We start from the raw sequence: 24,326 nt of genomic DNA on the forward strand, positions 1-24,326 counted from the left end.
CCAGGCTGAGCCAACTTCTCCTCTGAGTGAAGGCCAGCCCCAGTCGTTCCCAGGGAAGGCACTCTGGCGGCCAGCACACCCACACCCCCTCGGCCTCAGGTGAGGGCCTGAAGAGCTGGGAACATGGACCAGGAGGCCCCGGAAGGAAGACCCATGAGGGTGATGCCCAGCGGCCATGGAAGGACAATGGAGACGTGGGACAGGATAATGACGGGAGGAGACAGCTGGGTCCCGGTGTGGAACATGGACGCTGTAAAGTGCACTCATGTGCCCAAGGGCCCTCCGACCAAACAAGTGCCAGGGTCTGCTGGCTCGTTGGTCCCCCAGCAGGGACCTCGTCCACCTGGAAAGCTGCCGTGCTCAGTCAAGAGATGAGTGAATGAAAAAATGAGCAAATGAACTAAACGGTAGCACCCCCTCTCCCGTGGACGTCACCCCTGCCAGGCAGAAGGAGGTGCCCAACTCCCTGGCCCGGGCTGCCTCCTCATGGCCTCCTCTGCATTCTCCTCAGCAGTGGGGGGTTAGGGTGTCGCTCTGGGCCCAGCAGCTGCTGCCAGAAAACGGAGGCCTACACTCGTGTAAGGAGGGCATCAGCTGAACTGCAGCCGGCGATGCGGGGGATGTGGGCCCTGGTCTCCCGATGGCTCAGAGCTGTGTGCTCGCAGGCCGGCAGGAGTCGGGGTGTGGGGTGGGCTCCGACTGGGTGCTTCTAGCTAGATCTCAATGTCCGGCCATTGCTGGGGCTGACTGCCCCACAGCTGGGTGGGTGGGGGCTGGAGGAGCCGCCCGAGGCTCAGTGAGCACCTTGTGGGGAAGGGTGGGGGTGGATGGATGAAATATCACACCGAACAGCACAAGGAAGTGTGAAATCAGCCGGGAAGAGTGGCGGTGGCAGGGCACGGTCAGGAGGGAGAAACATGGCCAGAGTGGGCGGGCGCGAAGCCCGGCTCCCAGCCACTTTCCGAAGGCTTGCAGACCCCTGGGATTCGGAATCTCCCCCGCGGTGTGGGTCCTGACCAAGGGCCTGGACATGATAGAATCCGACACCCAGAGCCAAGGGAATCGGCGGCTGCACGGCTGCTGGGAAATGGGGCACCGCTGCCCTTTGGGAAGAGCCACCCTGCAGGGGCCCAGGCCCTCTTGGATGGGGCTGCTGGTCAGCAAGTACCAGCTGCAGCTCAGGCCACAGAACGGAGGGGCGGCTCCCTGGCCTTGCCATGAAGGACCACGCTCAGGCACAAAGGCCCACCCAGCACGGGCTCTTCAGTGTGAAGTCCACAGTCACAGAGGGGTAGGAGAGGGAAGGCAGGTGGAATCTGAACACAGGCTCCCAGGGATGGGATGGCCCACCCCCCCCGCCCCGGCACCGTCACCCTCCTCGGGGAAGACACGGCACAGTGACGGGGACAAGGGTCACTGCTCGATGGAGCCGGCACAAGGTCTGGCTGCGCTCCTAGCTGACAAGCCTCCGACCATCCAGGAAGGGGCCCAGCTGGAAGTAACCTCGGAAGCCAGAGCAGAGGGGGCAACGAGGAGGGCCTGGCTCCAAAGCACCCCTTGCTGCCCGGGGCCCGGAGAGCCCAGAGACAGCATTTCTGACAGGCTCGTCCCCGAGCAGCGGGAAAAGGGGGTCTGAGGAGCAGACCCACACACACACGGGAGGGGCTGGGGACGCACGCGCACGTGTCTGAGTGAGACGCAGGACCGTACCGTCAGTCCAGGCCTCGTGGATGGAGGCCTTCTGCCGGAACTTCTCCGCCAGGTGGTCGAGCCGCTCCAGCCTGCGGATCTCGTTCAGCAGCCACTCCTCATAGCCTTTCTCCGCCTGCTCCAGGTGCTGCCAGCCGTTGTTGATGTCCTACGGGGACACGAGAGAGCAGGGCTGACGAGGGGAAGGCCAGCGGCAGATACGGGCTGGGATCACCTCTATCCCCTGCACCGGGACGGGGCGCGGCACACGGCAGGGGCGATCCAGTTTTTGCATTAGATGAATAAATGACAATGAATGAATGTCATGGATGGCGCCACGGGAGCCAGGGGACTGTCCGCTGAATACCGTCCCTCTCCTGAAAAGCACTCTCCTTGAGCACTTGGTGGTCCTGGAATTGTGGCCAGCTGGGGGTCCAAACTGAGATAAGGCCACACAAAATAATGTGTGGTTTGGGGACTGGTTTAAAATTCTAAGGAGTGAGGGGGGGAGGCGGAAGGTGGTGAAGGGTCAAGTGCACCCCCTACCACACCCCTGCACCCCACAGCCTGTGCCTTTTAGTTAAGAAAGCCAGTGCAGGCCACACACTAGCCTGGGGCAGTGGGCTTTGCCTCCCGGCCCCCGTGCTCACCGAGACCATCTTGCCCTCGGAGGGCATGAAGGCAGGCCGGTTGCTGAGCCGCAGCTTGGTCTGCAGCGTGTTGAAGTTGATCTCCAGCTGGCACTTCTCCTGCACCTTGGGCGGCTTGTGGACACGCCGGTAATCCCGGAAGTCCTCCAGCTTCTGCTGCATCTCCTGGATGGTCTTCTGCGGCACGCGGTCCTCCAGCCAGGGGATGGTGCGGCGGATCCACTCCAGCAGCTGCGGGCCCACGAGAAGCCTCAGCGCGCTGGAAGGGCCTTGCCCTGCTCGCAGGCGTGAGGGATATGGGTCTTCAAGGGCCCCGTCTTGCGGCTCAGCTCTGACCCCCCCAGCCTCACTCCTCCACAATCCACACTGGGACCCTCTGGCCGGCAGGTATGGGGTGGCACGCCTGCCGTGAACCACTGTGCAGTTCTCTGGTTACTTCCTGTTCATGCCTCTGCTCCTGGTCTTCCTTTTCCTCCGGTCCAAGCAAGGGGGCCTCAACTCCAGCATCCCTCCTGCCACACCCCACCGCATGGCCCCACTACTGCCATGTCGGTGAGCTTGGCACTGTCTGACAGACATCTTACTGCCTCCTTGCTTGTGGGCTGTCAGCCCACCATGGGAAGAGCCTATGGCATTGCACCACGCCCCGGGCCTGGGACGTACACAATTAGAAAAGAAAAAGTGACATGTGTTTTTGAAGAGCCACTTGTATCTGTTACATAGAGTGAGGACAGGGTACCAACAAACAAACTGGAGATTCTAGAAGAGTAAGACCAGCTACTGTCCAGCACAGACACACTTGAACAAGTGGTTCCCAAATGCCAAGTTCTGGCAAAACGAGAAAGCAAGGAAAAAGGGGTCTGTGTCTTTATATCTTGATGCTCAGAGCCAAATGCCCTTTCTTAGGAATGGATGGGATCCTGAGATAGAACTATGTAACCGTTTTTTGGTGAAAGGACAGTGGTAACACAAGGTAGTTTTTTCTTTTCTTTTTAAAAGTAATCCGTACACCCAACGTGGGGCTCGAACTCACAACCCCAAGATCAAGAGTTGTACACTCCACCAAGTGAGCCAGTCAGACACCCCGGTAGCCTTTTCTTTTAAAAATGGCCTTCACTTGGCAAAACAAAAAGCTGGTCACTACAGTTTGGCTGTCAGGTACTTTTACAAATGTTCCTGGTCCGCAAAATTTAGAACTCTGGGAACCACTAGTCTGGAAGAGCCACGGCTCTCTGAGCTTCAGTGTTGTTTTTTTAAGACGGACATTTCCACACACAGGAGGGAATCCAGAAGAGACGTACTGAACACCCAAATCCCCAGCTGACTTTCTGGGTTCAGGCTGTGGAGTGGGGCTGCCTGGGTTCACATCCTGGCTCTCTACTACTGCACCCGCTGCAGGCCTGGTGCCCGAGCCCCTCTCTGGGTCTCAGTTTCCCCACTTGGGGAAGGGAGTAACACACATTCCCTCCTCTCAGGGCTGCTGTGGAGAGCACAGGGCCTGCCGTGACAAGCCATGGTCCTGTGACCGTGTCAGCGCCAGGGTCTCACTCTATCCCAGGGAGTCACTCATCTCCCGGTGAGGACATGGCAAGCTTTTTAAAACCTCTCCCAATGATTCTGGAGCCGTGTGTTTGTGTGTGTGTGCATGTGCACGCGCGGAACTCTCCTTAAGCACCTCTCTAGGAACCCAAACTCAAGACGGAGGGAGCCAGAGAGCAAGATGACACGCCAGCCGTCTGACCCTTGGCCTTGTGAAACTAGTCTGGAGGGTCACATATCCGCTTCATCTATAAAGCGTCACCCGCTCATCCCTTGGCAAGTGTCACGTGACCGGGAGCCAAGGGTAACAAGGGGCGACCCAATCCTTCTGCTCCGGTGGGGCCACCAGGGCTGGGTGAGTGGCACTCACGTCGCTGGCCAGCCTCTCATAATCTTCCATGAGGTGCTCGTTCTCCTGGTTAACAGCCAGCACCTTGCAGATCCGGTTGGCAGCAGTCTCCGCCTGGGGCAGGGAAGACCACCGTCAGGGCCACGCGGGGCCGGTGACCCTCCCTCCTGCCGGGCTCACCCCCAGCCCGCGCAGCAGTCCCTGAGGAAGGAAGCCGCACAGCTCCAGCAAGACGGCACCCCGAGCAGCCATGTCCTGGCGGGCTCTGCCGGCGCCCCCACACCCTCCCCAGAGAGCTGGGCCCTGCAGCCTGGCCCCTGGAGGGGCCAAACAGCGCTCCCACTAGGTCCTCAGCTGGGCCCGGCCCTGAAGTCCCCTGGGTGAGAGGGTCCCCAGCAGGGAGGCCAAGCTCTGGAAAGCTGTACGGCGCCCTCCGGAGAAGTCTGTGGTCAGAGCACAGGCAGAGCACACGTGTCCCCTTCCTAATCCTCCTGAGGTGGGTGCTGATGCTCACTGGGCAGAAGTCACACTCCCGGGGGCTGCAGGGAGCCGTGCCTCAGAGGGCAGGGAGTGGCGGAGACTGCTCAGTCTCTGCTCAGAACTACAGGACAACGTCCTCCCGCGTCCTGCTGGCGGGGGGGCGGGGGGGGGAATGCAAGGAGTAGAGAAGAAGGAGAGCGAGGGGGTGCCACACGGGGAGAGGAGAGACCAGGTACCTTTCAGGAAGCACAGAAAGGGTCCAAGAGGAGAAGTTGAAACAGCAACAGAACAGGAACAGAAATAGTGAGGAGGGTCTACAGAGTGGTGGGGAAGGAAAACAGAGAGGCTGGGGGATGGCGCCAGACCCAGGAGCGGCAGGCACTGACAGCCTCTCCCATCCACATGCTGCTTCGGGGACAGGCGGGGGGGCGGGGGGGGGAGCAGGGGCCAGAGCGACTGGGGTGTGCACACATGGGCACACGCGCACACACGCACACGCGGTGCATCGCGGTCCCATACGGCCCCAGGCAGTGCTCTTCAGAGAGGAGGGGCAGAGGGGCCTCGGCCAATGAACACCCAGCCTCGGTGAGTGCAGGATGCAGAGGTAAGGTCACAGCTCATGGGCGGAGTCAAGGAGGTCAGTCCCTGACCCCTGGCTTGGAGGGACAACAGTCACCCCATGCTCAGACCACCCTCCACCCCGCCGTGCTGGGCAGAGCTCTGGAGGCAGGAGCAGCTAGTCAGCGGTGATTCCTGGCACCCAGCTCAGGGCTTGGTATGTTTCAGGTTCTCAGAGCGGATGAATGAGTGAGTGAACAAAGGCACACGGAGCAAACGCTTTAGTGACTAGAAATAAACTATCAGAAGAGAATGGGCATGCTTGGTGCCAGGCCTGGGGTTCGCCTTGTATTTATAAAGCAAAACAAATGCCAGAGAGCACTCTTTCAAGAGGCAGGAGGGAGTCCCCGAGGACAAGCAGCAATAATAAAAGCATCACAAGGCTGTCTTGGGAAGTAAACACAGGCTGGGGGAAGCCGGACCCAGAGCTGGAGAAGCTGGGATGCGGCACATCCCCTGGTGAACGGGCAACAGCCTCTCTCACAAGGGGGACCCAGCTGCCCCGACAACCCCCAAGGGTTCTGGCCCGAGTTTTCCTGCCAGCATCCGCTCCCACAGGTCCCTCAAGGCCGCCCAGCCCCGCCACAGCAGAGCTCAGCTCTAAGCACAGGAGGCTGAAGAGGGGGTGTGTGGCGGACTGAGGCTGGATTGGGCCTGCAGAGCGGGGAGTCCAATGGCACACATGCTGTCAGTCAGGGTCTGAGTCCTGGAATGTTCCATGGCTGCCCGCCCCCATGCCCCGCCTCCGCCCTCCAGCAGATCACACCAAGCGAGTTGCAGCCACAAGCTGGGTAGGTGGGGAGAGGCTGTGGCCACACGGCTGGAAGGGCCGTGGAGGCAGGGGCAGGCCCTGCAGGGTGGCCCGGCCACCCGATCATTCATGGAGCACTTACGGGACTCAGCGCTATTTGAATTCACTCCACGCTACATGAACTCAGTTCATCCTCCTACAGATGGAGAACTGAGGGAAGTGACCCATCCAAGGTCACACTGCTAAGAGGCGGTGAGCAGGGTCCACGGTGACAGCGGGCCCAGCCCCTGCCCTGTGACCTCTCTGAACTTCAGTCTCCACCACTTTGAAGTGAAGAGGAAGGCACCCACGCCCCCAGGGTGTGTGCGGGTCCTTGGAGGACTGTCCGCACACACGTACTAAGTGCTCAAGAAACAAGAGCTAATAACTTCCCCTCTTTGACCCCTTCTAACTGGTGATGCAACATCCAGTCGGGGGAGGACACTGCTGCCCGAGGCCAGAGGCCAGGAGGCAAGCGGAGGGCACAGGGGCGCAGGCCTCCAGGCAGGCCTCTCTCCCACGGACATGGTCAGCCACTGCCGCGAACGGACACTTCTAACACTCTGCCCGCATCAGTGAGGCGGCCAGGGCCCGGGGCCCTGCAAACTCGGTGGGCTGGTCAGGCTGAGAGAGGAGTCTGACCTGCTCGCGGCAAGCCTTTCCTGGGGCATTTGGGAGGGAAGGAGCCCCAGTGAGAGGGCACCCCCGGTGCGGCGGGCAAGCGGCTGGCTGTGCATCATGGACAGGGCAGGGCAACCGAGGGCCGACACCGCAGCTCTGCTGGGATTCGACCGCCCAGAGACGCTGGGCTGTCACCACCCTCCTGACAGGGTGGGACGTATTCACGGAGAGAGTATCTGTGCTGTGTCCACACTGGACCAGCGCCGGCTCAATGGCAGAACTGGAGGCCCACCGTCACGAGAAACCTGCCCAGGTCAGTCGTTGTGCTGGGGCTCCAACCACAGATGGATGGTGGGAACGTGCGGGGGACAGCGGGGCAAGTCTCCAGGCACAGCAGCAAGGGGTGCTCCCGCCCCAGCTCACCTTTTGAGCCCCCGAGAAAGCGTGGTAGAAGCAGGACACGTAAGTCATGATGGCTTTCTCATCTGGCCTCAGAGTGCCTACAATATCTGCGCAGAGGGAGAGAGAAAGAGAGAGAGAGAGGCAGGAGAGAGTGAAAGATGCGGGGAGGGCGGCCGGGGCCGGACCCTAGGCTCATGCGGGAGAAACAGCGCTTGCTCTGGACTGGAAGCCAAACCCTGGCTCCGGCTGTGTGGCCACGTTTTGCTGAGGTTTCGTAGAGGGAAACAGACAAGTCTGGATAGGTGGGGTCCTTTTCTAACAGACCTGGGTTTGTGACGCTAGCTCCTGCCTTTAGAGAGAAAGGGGTACCTGGGGGGCTCAGTCGGTTAAGCACCTGACTCCTGATTTCGGCTCAGGTCATGATCTTACAGTTTATGAGTTCGAGCTCCACATCGGGCTCTGCACACTGACAGCAGAGAGCCTACTTGGGACTCTCTCCCTCTCTGCCCCTCCCCTACTTGCGTGTTCTTACTCTCTTTCTCTCTCTCTCTCAAATAAATGAATAAAAAAAAGAAAGACAGACAGACAGACTGGTTTAGGGCCAGAGGGATCAAAAGCTCACTGACCTTTCTGAATACACCAGTGAGATCAGGTGTCACGTGACTACCTAGAACTCCGGAAGAGACCACCAAATGGTCTCCTGGGGTCCTGATCCCAGACCATGGTGACTCTACACACCTTGGCCTTGTTGTTGACCCCAACCTTAGTTATTCCCTCTCCACTCTTCCCTGAATAAGCCAAACTCATTTCTGCCTCAGGGCCTTTGCACTTGCTCTACCCTCTGCCTGGAATGCTTTTCCTGCTGATCTTCATCCAGCAGCACCTGGGCATCACTCCAGGTGGCTGCCCAGCGCACCCAGCGGAAGCGCCCCGGCAGGGCCCCAGCTGACGCAGCCCCCACAGGCACCTCCAGCCCACCACCTGCCCTACGTGCTCTACGGTGCTTATCACCACGTGAAACGACTTTTTATCTGTGGACACGTCTGTTGTCTGTCATGCCCACTGGAACGTATGCTCCATGAGAGCAGGGGTCCTGCCTGACTCAGCCACTACTGGATCCTCAATGCCTGGAACAGTCTGGCACGGGTCAGGCACTCAATGGATACTGGGAGCAAAGACTAATTGGGCAGGGACGCCTGGAGTCGGGGGATGGCTTCCAGTCGGAGAGAGGCCACTGCCGTCTGCAAGAGAAATGAGGTGAGCGTGGGAGGCGAGAGGCAGCGGCGGCATTGGGCAGTGGCGGCGAGGTGGGCCTGCCCGGCCCTGCCCGGTACCTTCTGCGCTCCCGAAAAGGCATGGTAGAAGCTGGACACATAGGTCATTATGGCCTTCTCGTCGGGCCGGGCCGTGTTCACGATGTCTGTAAGTGAACGACAAGGGTTAAACTGCCCAAGGAAGGGCCGTGGGGGGGGGGCGGGGGCGGAGAGGTGGTCGCTCACCGGGATCCAAAGTCTCCCAAGGCCACAGCCAGCCCAGGAGAAGGACCCTCAGAATGGATTCGGTGGCCCCTGACTCCGGTGGGCTTGTCCGTACCCTCTGCCCCTCCAGCCCCTGTGGTCTCTATAAAGGCCACGGCTGTGGGAATTGGATTAGAATGAGGCCACTTCCTCTCTCTGAGAATGGCCTCAAGGGGCTGCTGGACTGTCAATCCCTAGGGCCACCGGAGTCCAGAGACATGGGTCCTGGCCGGGGGTGGTGCACGGCTGGGAAACGGAGGAAGGCCGGAAAGGAAAAAACAAACACTGCACTTTGATGGACTCCAGACCCTGAGCCTAGGGCAAGCCGGAAGTCTGCAGGGGCCTTCCCTAGCCACCTGGCTTGCCCATCCTGAGCAAGGGGCAGGGCTTGGGCAGGACACTCGAGTCCGGTTCTGAGACGTGGCCCCCAAAGCCAGTCATTTTCCGGCTCCTGCTTCCCCTGCGTCGCCATCTCTGAGCCCGCCTGGTCTGCCAAGGCTGCTCCCCCTCCGACTCCTGGGCAGCACCACTGTCCCCGGTTCACCCAGATGCATTCAGCCCTTCTCACTGGCACCGCCAGCTCCTTGAAGTTACCGCAACACACGCCCGCGGGACAGGGTGGGGACTGAACAAAAGGGATGTACTTACCCTCTGCATCCAACATCTTGGGGATGTCTAGATATTTCTCGGCCACTTCAAAGGCGTTGTTCAGGTTGGTGACAGGGTCGTCCTGGGAGGAAGGAGGGGAGGGAAGACTCTGTCAGGGGCAGGGTGCAGAAGCACAGAAGAGCGAGGCAGGCCTGGAAGGGAGGCATCCTGGAAAGGGGCAGGACTAGAAAGACTCAGCCTCCTGTGCTGCTATGGGGGTGGGGGAGGCGGGCACCCGCACGCAGTCAATCCCCATCCAAAGGAAGGCCTCTGGAGATGTGTGTGGGGAAATGCGTCGACCTTGTCCCCAGAGAAAAATGCAGGTGTGCTTTTTCCTCACAGTTTCCTGCCCCCAGCCCCCAGATGAAGACCTCTGTCCTGAAACCTGGGAAGTGTGGTCCAGACCTAAGAGCACTGGGGGGAAGGGGGGGTGACGGGTCAGGGGTAAGCCGAAGGCTCCCACGGTCCAGCCTTCACACCGGCTCCCCACTGCTTCCAGGATCAAAGACCCTCCCTCATGTGCCCTCGTTGATGTCCAGCTAGGGCCCAGCTCGATTACTCAGAGGGGCCTGAAGAGGTGAAGTGCCGGCTCATGCCTCCCCTGCCGGGAATGCCCGCCCCAGACCGTGCCAGCTCACGGTGGCCTCCTTCCTCTGCCGCACCTCTCTGGGCCTACCACTTCCCACCCCCACTCAGCCTGAGCACATGTGCATGGCCTTGTGGGGCCCACTGGCTCTGGACACTGTCCTGCCCCCTCCACTGACTAGGAGCTCCCAGAGGGCAGGACCTTGGTCTTACAGGCTCACAAGCTTTGTGAAGGCAAATGCGAATGGGACCTTGCATGGGAAACACCTGCTTGCAGTGATGGCTTGGAATCCCTTAGCCCTCTTCTCCATCAGACAGAGAAGAAATGCTTCCAGAGTCTAAAGGTTAAGGAAGGGGACCTAGAAGGCATGGCCAGCCAGGTCCTAAAATCACCGTGGGCAGTTGCAATGCCCATAAAGGGAGAAGGGGATAGTCCCCGAGGGGAGCAAGGGAGGGAAGGATTAGCCAACCAAGCCTGGGGTCTGGTGACAGCTGGCACAAGGCTCTCCCAGCCCTGCCCACATGAGCACAGAATCCAGCTCTGGATGCCAGTAACGGACGGGCGTGGAAGAGGCAACCCAGAGTCGGGGTCAGACTCAGGGTCAGACTCTTTGCATCTCTGGGCCACTGAGGGACGTGCAAGCGGCAAACCTTTCTCAGCTTGTCGTACTCGATCAGCTCGGGTCTGTGTCGGTGGATCAGTGCGTTGAAGGCAAGGCCATCCTTCCAGCTGGAGATGGAAAGGCACAGGTTAAAAGGAGGGCCCTCTCACCGTAGTGTAAGCGCTCACAGCCAGGGGCACCTGCAGAACGACTGATTCCCGTTTACTGAGGTAGTGTGTGCGCCAGGCTCTGAGAAGGGACAGCGTGGCAGAGTGGCCATGGGCAGGACTGCCGGGGCCAGACGGTCTGGGGTGAAAACCCAGCGCTTGCGCTTACTGTCAGCGTGACCTTGGGCAAGTCCCATAATCTCCTGCTCCCTCAGTTTCCATGTCTGTGAGATGGGGTAGTGACAGGACCTATGCTTCGCTGGGTTGCTGGATAGCTGAACGAGTAAATACATGTAAACCAGCGCCTGGCACGCAGCGGGCACTTTATAGTGAGTGCGGCCGCCGGGACCGCCAAGACCTGCTGGGCACTGTGTGCGCAAGGCCCCACTGAGCGGGACAGGCCCACTGTGGAGGGTGACGGCCCACTGTGGGGGACCGGCCCTGACCCATGGGACAGACCAGGGGAAGGGAGGGAGGGCAGCTGGGAGGACACCCTCCCTCCTGGGGGGAAACGAGGGGAGGAGGCAGACTGGGGGGCCCTGGCCGTGCACGCACCTGATGTGGAAGTTCTGCACGTTGACGTTCTTGTACGGGGCCGTCTTCCTCTGGCACCAGAGGAGAAGCCCTTCCTTGGCAGAGGTTTCTGTGAACACACAAGGCCGGGGAGCACTCGCTCAAAACTCGCACTTCACAGCCCCGCGCAGGCAGACAGGTGCAGGAGTCAGACAGAAGAGCAGCAGGGCCGGCAGCGGGGGCTCCCCCTGCTCCAGATGGCCGGCAGGCCTCTGCTGACCCCAACACTGGCCTGCACGGAGCCGGGGGGCCACCCCAGGGAGTGGCAGTGATGGGACAGCGCCATGTCTCTGCCCACAGAGCCTGCGCCTTTACCCGCCAGAACACACTGCCAAATAAGCCCCCCAACGCTGGCCTTGGACCCGAGTGCTGGGCCAGGGAGGTGGTGAGGGCAGGCCTGGGGCGCCTAGCGGCTCCCCACGGGCAGCTCAGCCCTCCGCAGACCGGGAGTGTGGAGGGCAGGGTCACCACTGGCCTGGTGCAGGAATCCCCTCCCCACCCAGCAGGGACGACCTTGTTCATGCCATGACACACGCACGGGCTTAGGGGGACCGGCCCCAGGGTCGCGGACGTAAAGGTCTGCGGGTGGGGGTGTCAAACAGAAACACGTAGGCGCTAATGCAAAAGAACCAGGCCAGGCTTGACTCTGTCGCTAGTTTGCTCTGTGACTCAGACTCCTTGACTGGAAAATGGGGACATTCATGCCCACTTGACAAGGGTTGTGTGAGGCTCCACTGAGACAGAGCCACGGAGGCCAGAGGGCTCTAGGTGGATGCCAGAGCTGGGCAGCGGCTGGGGGCCCCTCACCCACAGCCCGGGCCAGATCTCATGAACCAGCCTTGCCTGCGAGTGAGGCCGGGAAACACGCAAGAGCCTCAAGCATGAAGACAGTACCGCCAGACCACCGCCTAGCACACCCCGGCCTGGACAGGGTCCGGGCGGGGAGAAAAGGCTCTCACCTTCCACAGAGATGTCCTGGATGGCGAACCTGAGGATGATGGTCCAGATCATGCCCAGGGTCATCTTTGCGTTGCCGTCCACAATCTCTGCATGCATGGAAGGGGGCAGAGGGTGAGAAGCTTGCTGAAACCAGAGGGGACTCTCTCCGGCTCTATGCAGAGACCGGCTCCGATCGTCCAACGGGGGCCACCCAGGCCTGTCCGCCACCTCCCTGGGAGACGCAGCCTGAGCGCTGGGAAGCGCTGTCCCCAAAACCTTCTGCTGCCCGGCACCTGTGGACCTCTGCACACATGCTGTCCCCACACAGGCTTACTCTCACCCAGCCGGCTCATTCCTTTGCCCAGCCCCAAAGATGGCTCCTCCCTGACGACCTCCCAGGCACCGGGCCTGCATGTGCAGCCTCCTGTCTGCACCCCTCACACGGTCATGGGCATGTCTCCCCACTGGCGGGTGCGTGCTGTACTCCTATTGAGAACCTGTCTGCTTTCTTCCAACCTCACTGCTGCCGCCTCTGTCCAGGCCACCATGGTCTCCCCTCCAACCCCCGAGCTCGACACACTGCCTCCTCCGTGCCCCGTACCATACACTTCCACACAGCAGCCAAGATGGTCACCTTATTTTTTTATTTTTATTTTTTTTAATGTTTTATTTATTTCTAGGAGAGAGAGAGAGAGAGAGAGAGATAGCATAAGCAGGGGAGGGCCAGAGAGAGAGGGAGACACAGACTCCGAAACAGCCTCTAGGCTCTGAGCTGGCAGTCAGCACAGAGCCCGACGTGGGGCTCGAACCCACGAACCGCGAGATCATGACCTAAGCGAAAGTCGGATGCTTAACCGACTAAGCCACCCAGGCGCCCCCAGGGTGGTCACTTTAAAAGGTGCATCAGATTTGTGCCACTCACCTGCCCGCAGCCCTACAACATCGAAAATGAAGCCCGTGTTCTCAAATCCCACCTACAAGTCCTGCCCCGGGTGAGCCAGCCCCTAACTGCCCACAATACGCTGGCCGTGTCCTTCTGGCGAGCTAGGCTTTCTTGCTATCAGGACCTCACACCTTTGGTCACCCACAAAGTGCGCCATGACCCTCTCTCCTCAGGCCCCCCTCCTCAGGTGGCCGTCCCTCCCATCCTCTAAACCTCTGCTGTCACCTCTCCAAAATGTCTCCCCCCATTACCAATCCGAAGGTGCCAGCCCGGTGCCCCCTCTCGCAGGCACCCTGTTCTGCCCCTCACATGCTGCCCATCATTTGTGACCACGTATGTGCTGGTTTTGTTCACCGCCTGCCTTCGAGAACACTGCCTGCTACCCGGCCCCACCCCTGTGAAGGGCAGGACGACGCGGGGCAGGGAGAGCGGGCCACAGGCCCAGCCGGGGACGTACACGCTTTCTTCACTAATTGGACAGCTACTCTCTCAAACGTCTGGGGGCGCTGCAAGGGTCTGCGCCACACGCCCTTCAGCTGCAGCAGCTTAGAGAACACTCATCTTGGCAATGCTCAGGGCGCCATGTGTCTACTGCGGGGAGGAGAAGTGCACGCGGCCTCAGCCCTGGTCTGCCAGCCAGACGTGCCTCTGCAGGCCTCTAATGCCTTCCGCCCCCCGACGTCTCAGCATAGCAGGTGCAGGAAAAAAGACCTTGCTCACTGACCCTCGAGAACAGAAAACTCCAGGGTGGGCTTGATTTGGAAAGGAGGCAGAGCCATCACCCAGAGGACAGGGCCCGGCCTTCCCCAAGGACTCACTGGACAGGAAACGGTGGGGCCTATTAGCCACGAGGGAGAAGGAGAAGCTCCCTCCGCCCCCTAGAAGCCACAGGTTGATGGCAGAGGGTGGCTTTTGGCCTGAGAGTTCCAGAAGGAAATAAGCACAGCCCGCTGCCCCAAGGCGGGACAATGACGGAAGGACACCATGTGTGTCGGGCCCTTTCCCGGGGCTAAGAACCCAGCCCTGGAAACCAGGCAGTCCCCCAGCCGGGAACAAGGGCAGGTACCCCGTCAGGAAACCTATGCTGCATTCCTCTCGAGTGCCAGGCACTGAAGAGCAGGGACGGGACACAGTCTGGCCAGGCGGCTGCAGCTCCCACACCCAGAAGGCCGCACAGGGAGGCTGGCCACGGAGAGCTCGGAGGGCTCCCCGAGGGAGGAAGACGGATTCTCTCGTGACACGTGCACCAGCTGCTTCCCGGACCTATAGCTGTGCCCCTACAAGACAGCCATGTTTCGGCTGCGGCCCAGACCGCGTGGAGAGAAGGGCGATGGGGGGCAGGCGGCAGCTCTCAGGTGTTCTGAACCCCCGGGGTGCCTCCGGCAGGCTACTCTCCAGCTTTCTCCCAGGGCCCGGTGGCCACAGGGGCTGGGAGTGAACCAACTCGGGCATGAAGGGAGAACATTTTTAGACAAAGTTTTTCTCCAAATGAAAACGGATGCATGCCACCGGGTCCCTCCTCTAACCCCTCCTGTATTTATGGGCTAGCATTTGAGCAAAATAAATGCAGCTGTGAGAAGCAGAAGGCTGGAGCAGCGCCAGGAGAAAGATCCGTGCAAGGACAGAAAGTTTGAAGGGCCGACTGATTTTGGGGTTTTGATTTTTTTAAACAAACACCAACCACCCCAACCATGGCATGTGACGCTTGGCGCCCCTCCCTGAGGTCCCAGGAGGGGGCAGAGCTTTGGAACTCGGCACACACACTCTGGCCTAGAGTCTTGGCCAACCTCTCAGAGCCCTGTCATTAACAGCAATTAGTTTTCTTTGTTTTTCTAGAAGCTGGGACAACATGGATGTCAGGGTGTAGGAAATCCTGCTCTGATGAGCTGACTCTGTGAGTGCAATCTGACGGGGAGCTTCTGGGCTCCATCAGGCCGCGCCTCATCTCCAAAAGGACCTGTGAGCTAAGGACGAGCCGGCTGCTGGGGGAACAGTATGCTGCTGCTTTAGTGGAAAGGTCTAGAACGAAGGATGGCAGTGCTAGGTGTCCCCACGGGGCACAGAGGGCCCTGGGTATCCAGTCAGGGGCCCAACTCTCTCAGGCCAGGCAGCCAGAAAAGTCTGGTTACTGACCTTCGGACTTGCACTTCCCACCCCAGAGCCCTGACACTGGGCCTCAAACGTCCTCCCCCAAGATCTCCACAGATACCAGGCAGGGCCAAAGGGCAAAGGTGCTCCAGGCACCGGGACGCCAGGTCACGTGTCTGTCAGTGTTTCTGAGGCCCAGCACAAGGGCCAGTGAAGGGTCCAGGGTCCAGGGCAAGGCCATTCCTGCCCTGTAGAAGAGGCCTGCCCTACAGGAAATTGGGCGCCGGCTTCCCGAGTGTTAGACAGATTGCTCTGCGTGCGGAGGGGAGGGGGAGCTTGGGGGCCCAACGATTGCATGAGGGCCGCCACTGTGGCTCTGCTGGATACACACTGGGGCTTTACCCCCCCAAGCGCTCATCCCCAAAGTGCTCTCTCTGCTGCCCACACAACTCCTGCTCAGAGCCCAGAGCTGAGGCTCTGAGCCTCAGATCAAGGACTGAGTTGCCCCTTCCCAGCTCACCTTCTGCCCCGATGGAGACCAGCTTGACTCCTTTGCTGGCGATGAAGTCCAGCGCCTTGTTCACATTGTTGATCTTGTGCACTCTCATCTTGCCCCGCTCTGGCTTAGGTAACCGCTCCCCTGAGAGCCGCACCCAATGAAGAGGGGGAGAAAGGGAAACTTTAGTGTCCTGTGCCCTCCAGAAGTGGCCACCAGGGCACTCTGTCCACCCCCGACCCTGTCTGGTGCCTGGGTGTGCTGCAGTGCAGCCCTTCACGGCCTCACTCTCCTCCTAGCAGCGAAGGGACAGCTAAGGTGGGCCGGGTCCCCGGGACCTGCTCCGGGTGCGGGTGGTACTGCTGGACAGGAGCCTCACCTGAAATGACCTCCAGAAGGAGCATGAGCTTCAGCCCGTCTCGAAAGTCCTCATCGATGTTCTCGATCTGCGTGCCGGCCTTCCTCAGGTGGGAGTTGCACCAGGCTGTGAACGTCTGGGGAAGCAGGGCAGAGAGGCCTGGAGGGTCAGCGCGGCTGCTGGGCTTTCTAGCAAAAGGGCTGGGCCACAGCCCTGACCCGGGACAACAGTGTCCACCATGGGGCCTTCCTATATGCTGTTTCTGATCTTTAAGCGACCTAGGCAAGTCAATCTGAGGAAACTGAGGCTGGGGGCAGTTAAGAGACCCACCGCATGATTGTCCGGATGATAAGTGGCACAGCACGGACTAGAACCTGTGCAAATGTGCCTGGGCACCAGGCCCCAGTATGGAAGCGAGACGCAGGGCCCTCACTCATACGTTCTCTGGCACAGGCACCTAGAGCCCTCCACCACCTCCCCCCACCCGAGCAGGCAGACGAGGCCACAGGTCCTAGTCGGTGCTGGCTTCCTTGCCTCTCAGGTAGGGGCTGTTGCGGGCGCAGAGATGACCTGAGATAGGAAAGCCGTTGGAAGAGAAAAGCCTGCTGTAAATGTAAGGTTTCCTCCCCTCAGTGTCTCTTGGAGTTTTGGGTGGCCTGGCAGCAAGCACCTCCCCTAAAAGGCCAGGAGCACAGGGCCTCTGAGCCCTGGGCAAGCCTCATCTGTTTCCCTACAGGCCAGACACCCTCTAGTCCCTGGAGAACATTCCACATTCTACTCTTCCAAATCTCAGGGGGGCTTGAGGAGGCTGGAAGATACGTGGGAGGTAGGCACCCACCCCACCAGAGTTAGGCGGCCATATCTGAGGAAGTGTCTGGAACAAAGGGCATGCAGGTGCTGGGAGGGGAAAGGATGCTTTCGGGTAGAGAGGGCCACAGACAACAAACCCAAACCCCCAACCCCAAACCCAGAGCATCCAGCACAGGGCACCAGCCACTCGGCCATGTCACCAGACACCAGCCCCCAGGAAGTGTGTCCCATCAGTTAAAGGTGGACGTGTCCAGACACCTTCTGGGGAAACCGGCCCAATTAGCCTCCCACAGCAGGGTCTGGGGAAAACGCCCCGCTCTTGGTTCTCACAGAACCCCGTGCCCCGCCCCCCATCTGCAGGGGCCAGCCTGGAGGTGGCAGAGGGCCAGGAGTGCACACGAGCGCACGCTCCATGCCCAGGCAGAGCCAGAGGCCACGTGGGGGGCGAGGGGCTTCCAAGCAGCCTCTGGCAGAGCACCATGTGTTTTGACAACTGTCACCACTCCTGCTCATTCAGACACAACACAAGGCCCCTCCAGACAAAGGAGCCCCCTAATTAACACGCTGCACACAGCGAGGACGCAGTGAGGTTTTCTTCCAAACCCAAATGGTGGATGCGAAGAGTTCCTCTGCATGGGGGACACAGCCCACCCTGTGCAGAGCCATCCCCTCAGGCAGGGTGCCTGTCCCCTACCTCTGCCTCTCCTGAGCTGGCACCTGCTGATCCCTCAAAGTCAGCCTGAAGGGCAGCTCCTCGGGGACATCCACACCGACATGCTCACCCTGACCCGACTCTGATCCCCGACCGAGTTCTGGCCACGGAGCAGGTGCTCCCACTGAGGAAGCAGGAATGTGCCTTCCCCGCCTCGGTTCCCAGTCCCCCTCCACAGCCCTGAGTTCAGACAAACCAGGGCCAGGCTGCTGGCTGCACTACGCACACGGACACGTCGTCCAACCTCCCTAACACCTGCCCTCCCCCCCCAATCTGGCACGTGGTCTGGGAGGGTGCGGTGGCGATGCCTGCAGAGCACGTGGCGGGTGCTCAATACACAGCAGTCCCTGGTCGTCACAGTGCCTCCCCCGATCTCCTCTCCCGAGATCCTGCCACCGCTCCCAGAGTGCGCTCTCTGTCCCCCGGCTGCCCCGGCCACCATGTGGCCCCCCGCAGCTCCCCACAGCAACTTCTAGTCATTCGTGTGTTACTGGAGGTCGCCTGCACGCGTGCAAGCTGCAAGGGGGCAGGAGCTCCGTGTCACAGCTCACGGGCTGCTGTAACGCGTGGGGCACGGCCAGCTGCGGCCGGCCGGCGAGGTGTGCAGCTCAGCCGTCCTACCGGCGGGCGGCAGGCCGGGCTGGGGCAGGCCGTGCATGTACCTGAAAGATGCCAGTGAGCAAAGCGGCCGATCGCACCCCGAGGGTGAGGACGGAAGAGGGCGGTTCCCAGAGTGCAAGCCCCCTGGTGCCCCGGTGCTGCCGGGACCAAGATACAGGCCGCGGGACCGCAGGCAGGGCCAGAAGCGTGTCTAAATGGCAGCCCCCGTCACCTCAGCCCGCCTGGGTGATGCCCACAGGCTCTCAAAGGGCATGGGTCTGGGTCTGAATGCCAACTCCTGGACCTACTCACACCTCAGTGTCCTTCTGTCGGATGGACTCGGCAGACCCGACGTCCTGCAGTGGTTGCAAGGACAAAATGAGGGAGATGCTTTAAAGCACCTAACGCGGCGCCTGGCACAGAATTAAGGCCGAACGAACAGTCTGTGTGCACGGGGGCTGCTGCCCTGTCTGCAGAGGCTCTGACCCCACCTCCACGATTGGGAGACAAAATGAAATTCAGGAAACCCTCTTCCTGTGGAGGCTGCGAACAAATCCCGCCTCGTGGGGTTCAGGCTCTCCCTCCTCACAGACACGTCCCCATCCTTTGCTCATCTTCCCTGGGGAGCACGTGAGAGCTCTGGGCCTTGGGGCTCACGCAGACCTGGTTCAGATCTGGCCTCTGCCGGCCAGGCAACCTGCCAGAAGGATAACCCTGATGATGACACGGGGACGGTAACCCCTCCGCTTAAACGAAGACTGAACGATGTAATGCAAGTGAATCGCCTAGGACTGCGCCCGGCACAGATTACGTCAGCACTCGGGATTACACATAGGTCGAAAAAAGGCCTGTTTCCGAGTCAGTGGTCCCTGTGGCCTGTACTTCTGTCTCCGTCGCGGGAAGCAGGCAGGGCCCCCCGCAGAACACAGGGCAGGGCTTGGGGAGCACATCCCTGGCCTGGCCCGGGTGGCAAGAGCGAAGCGCTCTCTCCTGAGCCGGCCACACACAGAATGGGGCCTCCTACCCTTATGCCCTGCTTGGTTGTTTTCTCCTCCTGGAAGGTGATGGGCGTGTGCCGACAGCAGAGGCTCACGGACAAGGAGAGCAGGACCTCGCAAGGCCACCCTCCGGGCACGGGTCAACCCAAGACCACCCCTTCCTCAAGCAGCGGCTGGGGAGCAGGAGCTGCGGTGCTAACAGGACACGAAACATCCCGTTTTTCCTAGCTGGTCACAAGAATAACTCTCTACTCACCCACTTCCTCTCCCCACCCAGCGTAGGCTAAGCTGTGGGGGACAGAGTGGAGGGTGGTTTCAACAGACAGAGGCCTTGTGCGCCCACCACACCGCCCTGCGCCGTGCAAAGTCCTCAGAGTGTGACGTGAGCCACGGAGCCCAACCGCCAACAGGTCCCACTGCTCCGCACGCCCCGGGCCCCTGTGGGGCTGGAACACGTCCATTCCCTTGACAAGCACTTGCTGGGGGCCGACCCCGGGCCAGGTCCTGTGCCAAGGACACGGGAGTGAGCAGAAGTGGACACAGCCTGCACTCACGGAGCGCCCAGTCCGAACAGGGAGAGGATCTCCGTAATCAAGTGACCACTAGGCTACAGAAGTGACACCCACAGGAGAAGTAAGAGTGATGGCCGGCGCAGACATGTCTGCAGAGCTCACTACGTGCTGGGCACTGTTCGAGGCACTTTGTTACGTATTAACTTCTCCCATCTGCATCACTACCTTGTGGGGCAGGACCACCACTGCCCCATTTTACAGATGAGGAAGCCGAGGGTCGGACGGGTGCTGTGACCTGACCACAGGGAGTCACGCGCCTGGCAAGTTATAGAGCTGGACTTAAAGGCAGGTACTCTGAGCCCCGAGGCCCTGCTGCGAGGTCCTGGCCTGTGCCCTCTCTCCCGCCAGCCCTAGAGAGGGGGCTAAGGAGCACTCAGCAGGGAAGCCCCTGATCTAGGCAGGGGCAGACACGGGGGAGTTTCCCCAAGGAGGCAATTCCCCCACTCTGGCAGGACTGAGAATGAGTTAAGACAAAAACGAAGGGAGACTTTCCAGGTGACAGGAGCAGCACGTGCGAAGGCCCTCAGGAGGCTGGAGAGGGGAAGGGGAATGAGGCAGGGCTTGCTGTGCCACGAGGCTGGCAGGGCCCACCTCACGGGGCTTCCGAAAGGTCACGCTGGCTGCTGCCGGCTGAGGGCGGCAAGGGCCAGTGTGTGAGGACCAGGAAAAAACAGAGTAAAAGCCTTTGAGAGAAGCTGAGCAGTGGGAGGAAGGCAGAGGAGCCGCGCTGGAGATACCAACTGTCGTGACTGAGGAAGACAAGCCCGGGGGTTCTGTTTCACTGGGGGGTGTAGGCGGTGTCCAGAGCTACCCGCACTCTGTGGCAGCAGGAAAAGGCACAAGGCATCGAGCTGGGCTGGGCTTTATCGCTAGGGCCGTGTTCGTGGTAGCACGGACTCGGAGCAGTGGCCCTGTCTTCAGGCGCTCCATGGATCTACCTGGTTGATTCCACTGGGAACCCCTATTAGGCACCGGGCACAGGAAGAAGGGAAACAGACGCAGGATTTACATTCTGGTGGCGGAGGGGTGCTAAAGGTAATTATGCAATAACTGCTAATTACTGGTTCCTACTATTTATACATAGTGACCCTTTAAAACCTCCAACCTCACGATCATGTAAAATTATCATCTCCATTTTACAGACGAGGAAGCTGAGGCGGGGAAGGGGAAGGGACTCGCCCAAGGTCACAGAGCTTGTCAACAGTTCCAAACACGGGGCGGCCGCTCATCCACAAGGCAGGAGCAGGACACTGGGTACCAGTTTGGCACAGCAGAGCCAGCAGAGTGGAGTTACGAAGGGCCCCGGCCCCACCTCAGCCCCCACGTTGGAAGGGAGCGCACAAAGCGAGGCCACCAGGGAGAGCCATGCCTCCAACACTCGCCTACGTCTTGAAGGGTGGCCTGGACCTCGGTGAGGCAGGGAAAACGAGCCAGGGGCGTCCCTGCCGCTGTGAGAAGGGAGCCTGCGCCCAGCCCTGGCCTAGCTAGGGAGGAAGGAAGGATGCGACTGTCTTTGAAAGCACACATGAAAAAAACCACAGAGAAGAGGCTTTAGAACCTGCCTCTGTACACTGGCAGCCTGTTCAAGATCTTTCTCTGGTGCGAAAATAGCCCCGGGTGTGAGTGGGGGAGGGGAAGGGCGGGCAGAAGAGAAAGAGGAGCCTTGGGGACCCGGCCACCACTCCCAGTGCCACAGTGCACCAGCAAAGGCAAGCTTCAGAGGGGCCCCTGGGCGGTTTCTGCTTTGTCACTCCATACGTGGGGGGGAGGGAGAGGAGACCATCCCTGGTCATAAAGTCCTTCCTGTGTCACAAGGACCCCTCCCAGTGGCCAGGATGTGGGGCGGCTGGGTGAATGAATGATGGATATTGTTCGGGAGGTGACCTAAGCGGCCAGGAATGTGGCAGCAGGGGGCTTTAATGAGCCATTCATCGATGACTCCCTCCCCTGCCCTGTCCGGTCCCCAAGAGGTAAACCCTGTCTACTCGGCCCATACTGAATACAAGTAAACATCCCAAGGCACAGAGCAACGCAGCGGCGGTCCAGTGGGCAGAGTGATGGTGAGTATGAGAGGCAAGGGTCCTGGCGGGATGCAGCCGACCCAGCTGAAAAAACTCCTTCCCTCTTCTCAACGACTTCCTGTTACAAAACATGGTCCCTGTTACAAAACACGGTTGTAGTACTGAAGGGGGTGGTGTGGAGGGAAACGTCTGTTGGAAGCTGGAATTCCACTAAACCCAGAAGAAAGGGAGTCTCTTGCAAAGTCAGTCTGGGTCTGGAAACAGGCTCGGCCAAGTCCCCTAGCGGGGGCGGGCGTGCTGGCTTCGATTATGGGCCCTGGCAAGCAGGGCTCCCGGACCAGGGTTGGAGGCTGCGCCACTTCTACTCATGCGGCAGATGCTCGCATGTGGACTCCATGGGCTCCACGCTTAACAAAATTTTAGGAAAAACCCTTTGCTGCCTCACACCGCATTCCCCGTCTTCCGCCGTGTGCACCGCCCACCCCCTGAGCGGGACGGCACAGGCCAAGAGCCTGACCCACGAGGCCCAGGACTGACTGGAATCGGTCACGGCAAATTCCCCCGGGTACACGGAGGCAAGACCGGGCTTCCCATGGTGCTGGGAGTTTTCAAACCTTGTCTCTGCAATACCGTGTTGGGTTTGCCGCTCCGCTGGGGCATCAGCTGCCTTGAGGGGGAGGGCGCCGTCCCACCTCCTGAACTCCCACCTTGCCTGCTGTGGCCTCTGATGCTGCCCATGGTTCCTGCTTCCACGGGTCCTCAGGAAGGGTGTCTGGGGCTTGGACACAAGGGAGGGACGGCTATTTATTCCTAGGATAGGCACCCAGCCTTCTTATCGCCCATCTGCCTGGCCACTGCCAGGCTGCAGACGAGGCCTGGCCCCAGTGGGGCATCTTCTCTGTTCCTGAAAGCAGAAACTGCTCCCTTGACCCCTGCGCTTCAACACTAACCATAAAGGCCCTTTCTGGGCCCCACAGCTCAGCTGAAGGGAATCTGGGTTCCCAGTGGCTCAGGCAAAAGGGCAATCACCCTGGCAACATCTGTATGGACCATCCAGGCAGCCAGGGAACCTGTGAGCCTCTGGATGGTTCTGAGATTGAGCACGATCTTTGAAGACCCACTGCCTTTACCAGATCCGGAGGGGACAGAATCCAGGGAGCAGGCTGAGGACAGAAAATGAACTGGTCATGATAACATGGCCACAATGCAGATGGATGCAGCCCCGCCAGCACGGGAAACTGAGGCTGGTGGTTTCGCAGCACGGGGGACCCCATGAGATGCCCGCCCCAGACTCAAATCCATAGCCAGCAGGGGCAGGGCAAGCATGGTATGTGCCTGCCCCATGACGACATAGCCTAATTCGAAAGCAATTACAGGGAAATATGGAATGCTGCTTATGTCCTGGCCTGACGCTGCCTTATTCGGACTTTTCTCAGCCTACATGAAAAAGCTCTGCCTTCCCAGTCAGAGGAGAGGTATAAATACCGCAGAGTGGAGTAGTGAGCATTCCAAAGGTCCTGCGTGTCCATCCAGAAAGCCGCCTTCCCCCACACCCCCTCCCCAGCAGCCAACGTTCCTGCCTCGGCCGATGCACCAGAACACGTGCACGTTGTCACTCCAACAGACTGGCCTGCATGTGGTTCCTACCTCGTGACAAGCACTGGCTTAAGACTTTCTTGTAGGTCTTTACAGGGCCAGTTTTTTGCCATCACTCAGGACTTCCTGCGGATGACATCACCCCAGGTCTTCCCTGCTCCTGACATGTGCCCCGTGCAATCACTTTACTACGGTGGGTCATATGCATTGTACTTATTACTCTCAGAAACGAGGTCCTTTGTGGAGAAGCAGTCTCCCTCCCAAGCGAACCATAATCTCGAGGGCGGCTGAGCCCAGTCCACTGCAGGACCCACTGCCTTGCACAGTCGGTGCTCAGTAAATCCTACAATGATTCGAATGTTTTTAGGGCTTCTCATGTCTAGTCATTTATGACTTCATGGTTTCTAACCTCATTTTATACTGGTGAGAGTCCCAAGTTTTAGGGCTAAAACTGCTTGCTTTCAAAAGTTCACAAAAAATAAATCCCGGAGCTGCAGATATTCCACACCCAAGCCAGGGAAGCCGCTGCTGGCGGCCTGCCCCTGCAACAGAAGGACGGAGCCCTCAGGAGCCTCGTTCACTGCGGCATCAAGGCCACTGGACTAGCAGAGACCCTGGTTTAAGGGCGGGGCCTAGGCGGTGGGTAGCAGCGGGCGAGGCACGAGGCAGGCTGAGGAGAGGACAGGGTGGCACGGTGCTCCAGAGCAAGGGTCCTCGAATCTCAAACATGGGTTCAAATCCTTGCCTGGCCACTTACTGGGCGTGGCCTTAGAAAACAGAGGTCATCTATTTCAGCTTCAGTTTGCTCCTTTGTAAAATGAGGGTAACAGACACGATGAGAGCATTCAACAGGGCAATACGCACAGCCTGCAGAGAGTGAGTAATCAGGAGATATTCCATTCATTACTGTGTTATTCCTGTTCCAAAGGGGCGAAGCCACCCCCCCCCCCCCCCCCCCCCCCC

The 24,326-nt window shown here is 59.9% G+C and overlaps 1 protein-coding gene across 1 annotated transcript in view; it reads right to left on the reverse strand.

Moving 5' to 3' along the window:
* ACTN4 (actinin alpha 4) overlaps positions 1 to 24,326 on the reverse strand; it is a 69,711-nt gene that overhangs the window by 10,211 nt on the left and 35,174 nt on the right. Inside the window, exons 2-11 of the mRNA XM_039217755.1 lie at positions 16,076 to 16,190; positions 15,721 to 15,840; positions 12,190 to 12,276; positions 11,213 to 11,300; positions 10,540 to 10,618; positions 9,304 to 9,385; positions 8,473 to 8,558; positions 4,249 to 4,341; positions 2,340 to 2,570; positions 1,711 to 1,858 (exon numbers count right to left, since the gene is read on the reverse strand). Coding sequence (XP_039073686.1) covers positions 1,711 to 1,858; positions 2,340 to 2,570; positions 4,249 to 4,341; positions 8,473 to 8,558; positions 9,304 to 9,385; positions 10,540 to 10,618; positions 11,213 to 11,300; positions 12,190 to 12,276; positions 15,721 to 15,840; positions 16,076 to 16,190 — 1,129 coding nt within the window. The remainder of the gene's footprint in view (positions 1 to 1,710; positions 1,859 to 2,339; positions 2,571 to 4,248; positions 4,342 to 8,472; positions 8,559 to 9,303; positions 9,386 to 10,539; positions 10,619 to 11,212; positions 11,301 to 12,189; positions 12,277 to 15,720; positions 15,841 to 16,075; positions 16,191 to 24,326) is intronic.

Source organism: Hyaena hyaena, unplaced genomic scaffold (genome assembly GCF_003009895.1).
Source record: "Hyaena hyaena isolate Hyena2069 unplaced genomic scaffold, ASM300989v1 scaffold_721, whole genome shotgun sequence".
Classification (NCBI taxonomy): Eukaryota; Metazoa; Chordata; class Mammalia; order Carnivora; family Hyaenidae; genus Hyaena; species Hyaena hyaena.